Here is a 12150-nt window from a genome sequence, read left to right on the forward strand (position 1 = left end):
GGAGCAATATAGTGGCCAGTATATGCATGCTACCTATAAGATCCACGGCTTATTTTATATTTTGTTTTTTCTATTCAGAAATATCAGTGCTGCACCCCCCTAACCACATTGTGTTTTTATTTATGTCATTTGATTTTACTATTGGTAAATGAAAAGTTAAGTTTTAACCTTCTTCTTCCGGGGAATGATATTACAAATCAATCATTTCAACCAGATATAATGAAATAGTGTTGTAGAGTGCTATTGTAGTACACACTTTCCTAGTGTTTTTCTGTTCATAAGAACATCTATGTATTTATGACACTAAATTTCAACTCTTAATATAGTCTGGTTTGTAGCAAAGCTTCTTTGTAAAGATAAAAATAGATCAACATTTGAATAATTAACCTCCTTCCTAAGCCTCCTCACCTTTATGTACCTTAAAGGGATATGAAGCCTTAAAAGTTTTCTTTCATGATTCAGACAGAGAATACAATTTTAACAATGTTCTAATTTACTTTTGTTATCTAATTTGCTTCATGATCTTAGTATCCTTTGAAGAAGCAGCAATGCACTACTGTGAGCTAGCTGTATACACTGGGTGAGCCAATAACAATCAGCATCTCCTGAGCATACCTATGTATCCTTTTCAACAAAGCGAACAAAACAAATTAGATATTAGAAGTGAATTGAAAAGTTGTTTAAAATCACATGCTCTTTCTGAATCGTGAAAGAAAAATTGCTGGTTTCATATCCCTTTAAGAGGACAATCTGGATACATGCAACAACTTGCTTTACTACTGTGGGAACATAAGCAACATCTCATTGGTGCACCCAGCCTTTAGCCAAAAATGTCAGACTTAGAAATGCATACAAATGCCTTTCATCTGGATGAGGAATTATAGAAAGAGGGCTATTATTCCAATTAGCTTGAGGTTGCTAAGGAGTATGAAGCAGAGCTGGTCCTGAAGCGGAAGAAGGAGGGCACTTCTGATGGGTCTGAGCCTCAAAGGGAATGTGTACAGAGGAAGTATTTGTGTTCAATAACTGAATTGAATAGTAGGTGTGATGGGTGTAGGGTTGCCAACTCGGCCATGTTTTGCTGGACACTTATGAGTTACACATGCTGCAGGGTGTGCAGAGGGGAAAATGAACAGTGCTGTCCAGGATCACTATTTGTGTGCTGTCCAGGGGTGCAATTCCTGTTCCCCTCTACACACCCTGCAGCATGTGTAACTCATAAGTGTCCAGGAAAACATGGCAGAGGTGGAAACCCTAGATGGGTGTATGCTAACTTCTTTTAACATTAAAGGAGGGCATCTCACATACTGTTTACAATTGTTCAAACAGGGACGAAACTACAGGGGGTGCAGAGGTCGCAATTGCCTGCACTGATATCATATGAGTGTGACATGATGCTTCACTAGTGTCTCTGACTACAGGGGTTAGTGTTTCTATTTTACCCATTGGTGTTTATGTGTGTGTGTGTGTATGTATGTGACTGTGTGTGTGTATATGTTTGTGGAACCAGCAAATTACAGACCTTGTTACTACAGCATGGGGGGGGGGGGGGTAAACAGTGTCAGTCTATACAGTGCCACTATATACAGTACGGGGGGCTGGACTATGTCACAGACTACTGTGGTCACTTTATAAAGTACTGGGGCGGGTAGGGTCAGGCCAGCCATCTCACCGGCAGATTACAGACTGTGTCACTGACTTACTATATACAGTACTGGTGGGTTAAACAGTGTCACTATATACAGTACTGGTGGGTTAAGCAGTGTCACTATATACAGTAATAGGGGTTCAGACCATCTCACAGACTGTGGGCACAGGGTACCTCCTTTTGTAGACATGTAATCTGATTCATGTCTTTTTTTTCTGTGTTAAATGTAAAAAATAAATTAAAAAATGATATGTATCAAATTCACTTTTTTTTTTGGGGGGGGGGGCCCTTTCTTAGATTCTTGCACCTGGGCCCTGTGGTTTCTAGTTACGCCTCTGTGTTCAAATACGTTTTTCATTGTGCATGTTATCTGAAATTCATAATAAAGATCAATACATACAAAAAAAGACAAAAATAATTAAAATTTAAAACATGTTCTTAGAATCTTTCTTTGCCATAAACTTTGGAAGATTTTTAGTAATACATAGATAATATACAGTATCTAACAATGTTACAATTTTACCCCATTAGATTACATTAATGAAAACCTTCAGGGCATAAAAAAAATCATCAGGGGTGTTGCACGCATTTTAAAAAGATTGCCCATAGCAAAAAAACTAAATATTGGGAAACTGAGTTAGACAATCTGAACTCCCAGCTGTTATAATGAAAAATATAGTGCAGGAACAATTTCCAGATGTTAACTACATCAAATCACCGCTACTTACCTGTGTTAATCACACACTTGAACCAATCAAGCAGTTTCTCCAAGCATGAGTCATCTGACACAAGCTGTCTGTTGTCAGTTAAAATCTTGCACACTTGGGGCAGCAGCTGAGAGCACTCCACATCCATGAGGATTTATTTTAGCAATAATCAGCTTCTAAAATACAATGTTTTTCTTAATTAGTTTTCAATATTAATTTTAACACTGGTAAAAACATTGTTACAGACTATGACTATAGCAACCTAAACAAACGTCATAACATGATTAACCCCTTTAACGCCGTTAGGACGTTCCATGCCATCCTAACAGTGCTGGGCTCTATCGCTGTTAGGACGGCATGGAAGTCTTATTATATGGCTTACTGCTGCCTCCTCCTTTTAGTTAATAAAAAATCTGACTGGGGCGTGCCTAGCAGCATAGGCAGTCACCCATGATCTGATTCCGGCCTTGGAATCCCGTGGTCGCATCAACAATCACGTGAATTAAATTTTCTAGCAAGTGTTTACAAGCACTTGCCCCCTGGCAAGAAGGGTTTAAAAAGACATCACACACCTTTTGCATGTCCCACACTCCCTAGAGTGGCCAATAAGCAACTTGTGTAATGTGCAAATGCTGTAAATCAAATGGCTGGTATAAGAAATTTGCAGCATTTTGAAAAACTAGGTTATAGATTTTGCTTGTGACTTCTCTCGGGACATGACACAATTTTTATACAAAAGCAAAAGGTATTTAACACTTTGAATGCTGAGTTTCACGCCCCTGTGCTGAGCTGTTCTGGAGTTTTTAGATACTGCTCACATTTAAGCTCTGCTGCTGTAGGTCAATTTATCAGTGAGAAATCTACACACATGTTTTTTTTCAACAGACCGAGCAGATTCAGACTATACCACTATTTTCTAAATATATCATGATGTGAGAAATCTACAACAAAAAGTGAAAAACGCATATATTAAAAAAATAGTATAAAAAAAGGTTATAAACAACAGTGTGTATGTGTTTGTATATTTTTATTAATTCCTACAATCAAAAGAAGAAGGGTTTATTCTCATAAAAATAAGGTCCTTTGGGTATGCTTATATAACTCCCATGGGCCTCTACTCAAATAGATGCACATTTACTCACAACAGGTGGTGATCACCTGGCTAAAACCTATATATGGGCTTTTTAAAGAGGGGGTACCGTGCTTTTAAACAAGGGGTCTTCTAGGCTCTTTTCATGACCTGTTATAAGGGCCTAGAGGATTCACAGTTTATTTTAAATAAATATTAAAGGGACAGTCAAATCCAAAATAAACTTTCATGATTCAGATAGGGCGTGCAATTTTAAACAACTTTCCAATTTACTTTTATCACCAATTTTGCTTTGTTCTCTTAGTATTCTTAGTTGAAAGCTAAACCTAGGTAGGCTCATATGCAAATTTCTTAGACCTGGAAGGCTGCCTCTTATCTGAAGGCATTTTAACAGTTTGTCACCACTAGAAGGCGTTAGTTCATGTGTGTCATATAGATAACACTGTGCTCATGCACGTGGAGTTACCTAGGAATCCGCACTGATTGGCTAAAATGCAAGTCTGTTAAAAGAACTGAAATAAGGTGGCAGTTTGCAGAGGCTTAGATACAAGGTAATCAAAAAGGTAAAAAGTGTATTATTATAACTGTGTTAGTTATGCAAAACTTTGGAATGGGTAATAAAGGGATTATCTATCTTTTTAAACAACAAAAAAAATTGGTGTTGACTGTCCCTTTAATTTAAAACAGCTTTCCAATTTACTTCTATTATCATTTTTCTTCATTCCCTTGGTATCCTTTATTAAAGGAGCAGCAATGCACTACTGGGAGCTAGGTGAACACATCGGTAAACCAATGACAAGATGCATATATGTGCAGCCACCAATCAATAGCTAGCTCCCAGCTTCTGAGCTTACCTAGGTATTCTTTTCAACAAAGGATACCAACAGAATGAAAACTCCCTTCAACACGTCAGAGTTTAAGAGGCATAGGCATGGTGATGTCACCAGTATCCCCGGAATCTCCGTCGATGTTGATTAACCAAGCCACCTCTTAGCAGGCCTTATAGGGACATGAAATCCAAAAAAAGTATTTCATGATTCAGATACAGCATACAATTTTAAACAATTTTACAATTTACTTCTATTATTTAATTTGCTTCCTTCTCTTGTTATTCTTTGCTGAAAGGTTTATCTAGGTAAGCTCAGGAGCAGCAAAGAACCTAGGTTTGGAGGCTGCATATATATATAAATCGATTGTCATTGGCTCAACCATGTGCTCAGTTAGAAACTAGTAGTGCATTGCTGCTCCTTCAATAGAAGTAAACTGGAAAGTTGTTTAAAATTGTATGTTCTACCTAAATCAGGAAATATTTTTTGGGGGGTTTCATATACCTTTAAATATGTGGGATCAGCAACAAAAGACACCTGACACATAGTTGATGACACATGGTTTTCATCCACATTAAATGAACTGAGGAGGGGAATAAAGTGAATGTGTTACACATGCGCTGGGCCTTAAAGGAGCTGCGATCATTTTTTTTATTTTTTATAATTGACCCCCTTCCACCTCCCTTGTAACAGTTCAACACTTCCAGGTTTCTGGGACTTAATCACATGCATAGGCATGATGAGGCCACTGGCATCCCCATATTGCCTATCCATGCTGACCAGCTCAGCCATCTTGTAGCGGGCCTTAAAGGGATACTAAACCTATTTTTTTTTTCTTTCATGATTCAGATAGAGCATGAGATTTTAAGCACCTTTCTAATTTACTCCTATAATCATTTTTTCTTTGTTCTCATGCTATCTTGATTTGAAAAAGCAGTACTGTAAGCTTTAGAGTCTGACCATTTTTTGTTCAGCACCTGGGTAGCACTTGCTGATTTGTGGCTAAATGTAGCAAACCAATCAGCAAGCTCTACCAAGGTGAACTAAAAATGGGCTGGCTCCTAACCTTTTATTACTGCTTTTTCAAATCAAGATAACATGAGAACAACGAAAAATTGATAATAGGAGTAAATTAGAAAGTTGCTTAAAATTGCATGCTCTATCTGAATCATGAAATAAAAAATGTGGGGTTAGTATCCCTTTAAGTGCAGGGGGAGTGGGATCAGCTACAAAAGTGTCCCTTGGGATGACAACAAGTGGCTGTCATCTGCATTAAAGGGACATTGTACACTAGATTTTTCTTTGCATAAATGTTTTGTAGATGATCCATTTATTTAGCCCATCTGGGTGTGTTTCTGTTAAGTTTTGCTTATTTTCAAATAACATTGTGCTGATTTTCAGACTCCTAACCAAGCCCCAAAGTTTTAGGTGTAAACTGATGTATACAGACTTCCGTTTGCTTCTGTTTGTGTAATGGGTCTTTTCATATGCAGGGGAGGTTCTGCTCTCAGCCCCTTTCAGTGGGTGTGCCAGCCTAACCTTGTCAACAGTGCTAAATTGGGAGTTTATAAGTTTTTTTTTTAAAAGGTTTTATACTATAGATCAGTATCTGTACATATTATTCTTTATAGTAGTGTCTATTACATGCAGTTAAATATAAATTGGTGTATACAATCCTTTTAAATGCAATGAGCAGGGGGGGGGGGCGGAGTCTAGCCAAGCTCTAAGATGGCAGCTTAACTTGGTAGCTCCGTGCAGTAATAAAAGATTTTCAACAGAAAAACATGTTCTGCGGCTTCACATGAAGGCTGAAACTCATGGCAAGCAATATCTATAGAGAGATGACATCCCTAGCAGAGTAATTACTGCAGCAACATCAGAAGAAACTGCAGGTTTGACTTTGGGGCCTAACGCACATTTCAACCCGTCACACAACAGAGTAGGCGCCACCACAGACCGACTTGCAAACTGACCTGCTGGTGCCTCGGCGGAAATCCTGCGTCTATCTCGCGAGAGCCGGTGAATAGGGGATAACCGAGAGCTCAATCCAGGGTAATCAGAGGAGGCCAAGAGGAAAACGGCGAACGGCGCAACACGATCCGGCAACTGGAGCAAGACTATATAGCAGCCGCGATCGCAGCAGACACCCTGCGATAGACGGCTCACGCGGGAGAAAGACACGGAGATCATCTGATCAAACCAAGCTGGCAGATCGGGCCGTTCTAGAAAAGCCCCAACAGCAGCAGGAGTCACGATGCCCCATGAACACGGTATATAAATATTAAAGGGACAGTCTACACCAGAATTTTTATTGTTTTAAAAGATAGATAATCCCTTTATTACCCATTTCCCAGTTTTGCATAACTAACACAGTTATAATAATATACTTTTAACCTCTGTGATTATCTTGTATCTAAGCCTCTGCAAACTGCCCCTTTTTTAAGTTCTTTTGACAGACTTGCAGTCTAGCCAATCAGTGCCTGCTCCCAGATAACTTCTTGTGCACGAGCACAGTGTTATCTATATGAAATACGTGAACTAACACCCTCTAGTGGTGAAAAACTGTTAAAATGCAATCTGAAAGAGATGGGCTTCAAAGTCTAAGAAATTAGCATAGGAACCTCCTAGGTTAAGCTTTCAACTAAGAATACCAAGAGAACAAAGCAAAATTGGTGATAAAAGTAAATTGTTTAAAATTACATGCTCTATCTGAATCATGAAAGTTTATTTTGGCCTAGACTGTCCCTTTAAGCACTGTGGCCCAAGTAGTATATTAAATACAAGAAGGCATAGTGAATTACCCTGAGACATCAGGAGGGACATTTAAAGATTTAATAGGGCGGCCCTGCATTACAGTATTTAGGTAGTAGAGTCATCACAGTTCCACACTTCGGCTGCAACAACCACAACCATTTGCAGGGTGAGCAGAAGAGAATTCAAGTGTAATAACAAGGCTACTACACACCACTGTAGCTTGTACACAGGATAGTCACAGACTCATACTCTTCCTGTGACCCTTAGTAGCCACCTGCAAATAAGGCCTGAATTTTTGCAAGTTAGTAAAGGCTTCACTACGCCTACAGAGCTCTAGACCAATACTGATCTAACATGGCAGCCAAAAAACTCAATAAAAATCTAAAATCCACAGCATTAGACAACTACCTCAAACCGGCCAAAGGGCTGGCTATAACAGAGATAGGTGAGGAGCTAGATGAGGGGAACCATGCTTCCACACTAAATATATTAGACACTTCAGAAAAAAAGTGCAGGCATGACAAAGGCTGATCTCCATACACTTGTTTCTAAGGAAGACATGGCAGTAGGCCTGGAGAAGCTGATGAACAAAATAGACAACCTACACTCCTCAGTCACAAGCAGTCTAGCTGAGATAAAGAAAGATCTGTCTGAGATGGGAGATAGAGTGGAGGCAGTAGACAACGAACACAAAATCCTGGCTGAAAGCACGGCAAACAACTCTGAATCTATTGCATCCCAACAACAACAACAACTTCTAGACCTCCAGGACAAGATGGAGGATCTAGAAAACAGAAACAGAAGGAATAACATTAGACTCAAAGGGATACCGGAAAGTGTGGAAGCTGCAGATTTATATTCATATCTGACACGCCTTTTCAAAGCTATTACAGGCGAAGAAGGAGAGTCAGACTTTGCGATGGAAAGAGCTCATAGGGCCCTGAAACCAAAACCAAAAGAGGGCCTCCCGCCTAGAGATGTTATCGTTAAAATGCTGCGTTTCCCCGACAGAGAAACCATTATGTCAGCGTCCAGGAGTCATCAACCTTTTAAATTCCAGGGACAAGTCATCCAGTTTTTCCAGGACCTCTGCGTTTGCACTTTACAAAGAAGATATGCTTTGCGCCCTCTGACATCTTTGTTGCGGAAGCAAAATATCCCATACAGGTGGGGATATCCTTTTGCCCTGCATATCTCTCACAACCACAAGATGTTCACTATCAAGTCAGCACAGGACATCCCAGAGATATGCCAACACCTAAACATTGACTTGCCAGACCTGCAGGAAGATCCCATATCTCCACACCACTCTGCGAGTAAGGAGCCACAGAACCCAGCGAGAAAGCCCAGGTGGACCAGAGTAGTGAAAAAGAAAAAAGTTAAACCATGAACTGGACTGCTAGGTAATATTGCCAAAGTTTTTGCCCGCTACGTGCTCCCTAGCGAGGGCTAGAGAGTGCTTTTGTGATTATTCTATAAATGCTTGTGTCATCCATACTTATATACTAAATGTTTTAAACATGTTTGTTTTAGAACTACTGCACATTCCAATGTTAAGTATATGCATATGCTTGGTCATTTAAGTGACCAGAAAGTTATTATTGTTCAATTTAAGTTTTTGTTTTGTTTACTGCCAATTAGTTTTTTTGTAAATACCAGATGCTGTGGAAGTACTCTCTCTAATATGACATTCTTACACCAGAATATATCCAACTCCGGTGTTGCCTCTAGACTCCTCTTCATGTCTCTCCAACAACCCTCCCTAAATACACACTATCTATGGTTTTTAGCTGTCAACCACACGCACAGCCCCTACATACACATATGGCTCTCCCAACAATTAATTTAGTCTCACATAATGTGAGAGGGCTAAACTCAGACGCTAAACGACGCACGGCATTCAATCACTACAAGAACCTTCAGGCGAATGTGATCTTTTTACAGGAAACCCATCTCACTAAACCACAGCTCCCCAAATATTGGTCAAGAGGCTTCCACCAAAGCTACCATTCCATTGCAGGGGAGAAAAAAAGAGGGGTTATTAATATTGCTGCACTCATCACTACACTTTTTTACAGGCTAATACGATTACAGACAAAGAGGGTAGATACTTGTTGGTACAGGGTCAGGTCCAGGGAGTAGATATTCTGTTCTGCAATATATATGCCCCAAACGAGAAGCAAGATGTGTTCTTCAGGGAGATCACACGCTTATTGATGGGCTGGTCACAAATTCGGATAATTTTAGCAGGAGATTTTAACATCGACCTTCAGGCACTCAAATACACACAGACTCTGCACTCTTCCAAAAAACTAACTCACCAACGGGCAGTAGCTAATGCGGTTTTGAACTCATTGTCCCCACACACTTTGGTAGACACATGGAAATCCTTATACGGTGTCACAACAGACACAACGTATTTCTCGGCAGCACACATTAGTTACTCTAAACTAGATTATATTATGATTAGTCAGATTCTGTGCCCCCTGCTGCTATCAGCTAGAATACACCCGTGCACATGGTCAGACCACTCCATCACACAGATGTTACTCCAAGGCATTAAGAACCCCAATAGAACCCAAACCTGGACATTTGACCCATCCTGCCTCCAAAACACACAGACAAAAGAAAAATTGATGCAGGCAATGGAAGAGTATTGGACTTTTAATCAAGGCATCACGGATAGTCCGATCTCAGTATGAGCTGCCCATAAAACGGTAATCAGGGGTATGTTAATCAAAGAAAAGGCGCTGCTTAAAAAGAATATGCATTCGACAGTGGAGGGATTGACTAGAGACATTGTAAATCTAGAGAGGAAACATAAACTAACTTTGACTAGCTCCATCCTAAAACAATTAGACCAAAAAAGACAACAGCTTAACGAGATCCTTAATAACCAATCGATAAAATATGCCCATAGAATGAAAACGCAATATTTCCTATATGCTAACAAACCAGATAAATACCTAGCCAAAAAGATCAGAGATAACTATACAGCCGTGTCCATCCCCTCTATATACAGAGGAGATGGTAGTGAGACGGGACATCCTCAGGAGATTGTGGATACCTTTGCCTCATTTTATCAAGAATTATACGACGGTAAAAAAGTGCCCCACTGTGCCCCCACTAAAGACCTGCTCAACGATTTTCTCACCAAAGCAAACTTGAGAAAAATTACAGATGCAGATAGAGATTCATTAAACTCCAAAATCACTATGATAGAAGTGGCACAAGCCATCAAAGATCTTAAGCCAGGAAAGGCCCCCGGGCCTAATGGCTTACCGGGCGAATACTACAAGATGTTTGCAGGCATATTAATCCCACACCTCACACAATTGGCAAATCATGTGCTAGAAGGCAAGGTGTTACCAAAAGACCTACTTCAAGCTAAAATAGTGGTCATTCCGAAGCCGGGAAAGAACCCAAAATATTGTTCCAGTTATAGGCCAATTTCCCTCATAAATCAGGATATTAAAATAATTACAAAAATTTTAGCTAACAGATTAAAGCATATTCTTCCCAGTATAATTCACCCAGATTAAGTCGGCTTTATTAAGGATAGGGAAGCCCCAGACAACATAAGAAGGATGGTATCGGTGATGGACTACCTTAAGAGTCACAGAGTGCCTTCTCTGCTCCTCTCCCTGGATGCGGAGAAGGCATTCGACAGGGTGGATTGGGGGTATATACTGACGGTATTAGGGGAAATGGGATTTAGGGGATCTTTTCTTTCTGCAATAAACACATTATACTCCACCCCTACTGCGTATGTTTGAGCGATTGGTCACCAATCTCACACTTTCAACATCCTAAACGGTACTCGGCAGGGGTGCACACTGTCTCCCCTGCTCTTCGCAATATGCATAGAGCCACTTGAGGAATTTATTCGAGGGGAGGCTGAGGTTAAGGGTCTCGAGATGGGAGGAAAATCCTACAAAATATCATTATTTGCGGACGATGTCCTTTTGACCTTGACTAAACCAACTACTTCCCTGCCCATTGTCTATAACATCCTGAATAAATTCTCATTATCTCGGGATACAAAATTAACGCTGATAAATGTGAAGCCCTCCCCATCGCTATTCCTAAGCCCACCATCAAACTAATTGAGATTAATTTGAACACGTGAAGTATTTAGGGGTTAAGCTGACACCAGACTTTGAAAAACTTTATCAGGCTAACTATATTCCACTATACAAAACTATAAAACAAGATATCACGAAATGGCAACAATATGGCTTTTCATGGTATGGGAGACTCTCCTCGGTCAAAATGAATATCCTACCTAGACTCCTATACCTTTTTAGAACACTGCCGATTGAGGTCCCCAAAAAAAGATTTAGATTTTATTCAATCTAAACTAATCTCTTATCTAAGGGGAGGTAAACACGCGAGAATACCCGGTCTCTTACTCACAAGGCACAGACAGCTAGGGGGAGTTGGGCTACCAAATCTAAGGGACTATTATCAGGCTGCCAGACTCACTCGGATCGCTGCATTGGGGAGACGGGGCAGTGATATCGTTTGGCCCACTCTGGAAGCGTCCATGGGGGGGACTAAGCTCTCCAGATGACACATTGTGGAAGAAAGAGGTGTTGGGGGCCACAAAAGGCTTTAAACTACGGGCACTTTTGATCTCTCACCAACAGTGGAATAAATCGATATACTTACACAAATTGGTGTCGGAATACACCCTTGAAAGGCCATTAAAATATATAATCCCAGGAGACTGCCACATTCATATAGATAAATGGGAGAACAAAGGCCTGTACAGGGTGGCAGATTTCTTACATCGGGGCTATATACTTACATTCATACAACTACAAGAAAAAATAAAACCAATACCCTTACAATGGTTCATATACTTGCAGATCTCCTCTGCTATTCACTCCTATACCTTTATGGGGAGGGAAAATCAGCCCACAACACTTGGGAGGCAATGTAGTGCAACGCACAGACCCAAACAAGCTATCTCACATATGTATCATGCGATACAATCAATTAAAATCAAGGGTAAGCCTCCCATTGTTAGTAGATGGGAAAGAGACTTGAATATTGAACTCACAGGAGAGGAATGGAACAGCATTGCATATGAAGCAAGTAGGGGCTTACTGAGCGCAGACC

At 40.2% G+C, this 12150-nt stretch overlaps 1 protein-coding gene across 1 annotated transcript in view; it reads right to left on the minus strand.

Moving 5' to 3' along the window:
- BRAT1 (BRCA1 associated ATM activator 1) overlaps positions 1 to 2524 on the minus strand; it is an 85965-nt gene extending 83441 nt beyond the window's left edge. Inside the window, exon 1 of the mRNA XM_053702620.1 lies at positions 2377 to 2524. Coding sequence (XP_053558595.1) covers positions 2377 to 2503 — 127 coding nt within the window. The 5' untranslated portion in view covers positions 2504 to 2524. The remainder of the gene's footprint in view (positions 1 to 2376) is intronic.
- Positions 2525 to 12150: the final 9626 nt, after the last annotated feature.

This window comes from Bombina bombina, chromosome 2 (assembly GCF_027579735.1).
Source record: "Bombina bombina isolate aBomBom1 chromosome 2, aBomBom1.pri, whole genome shotgun sequence".
In the NCBI taxonomy this organism is placed as follows: Eukaryota; Metazoa; Chordata; class Amphibia; order Anura; family Bombinatoridae; genus Bombina; species Bombina bombina.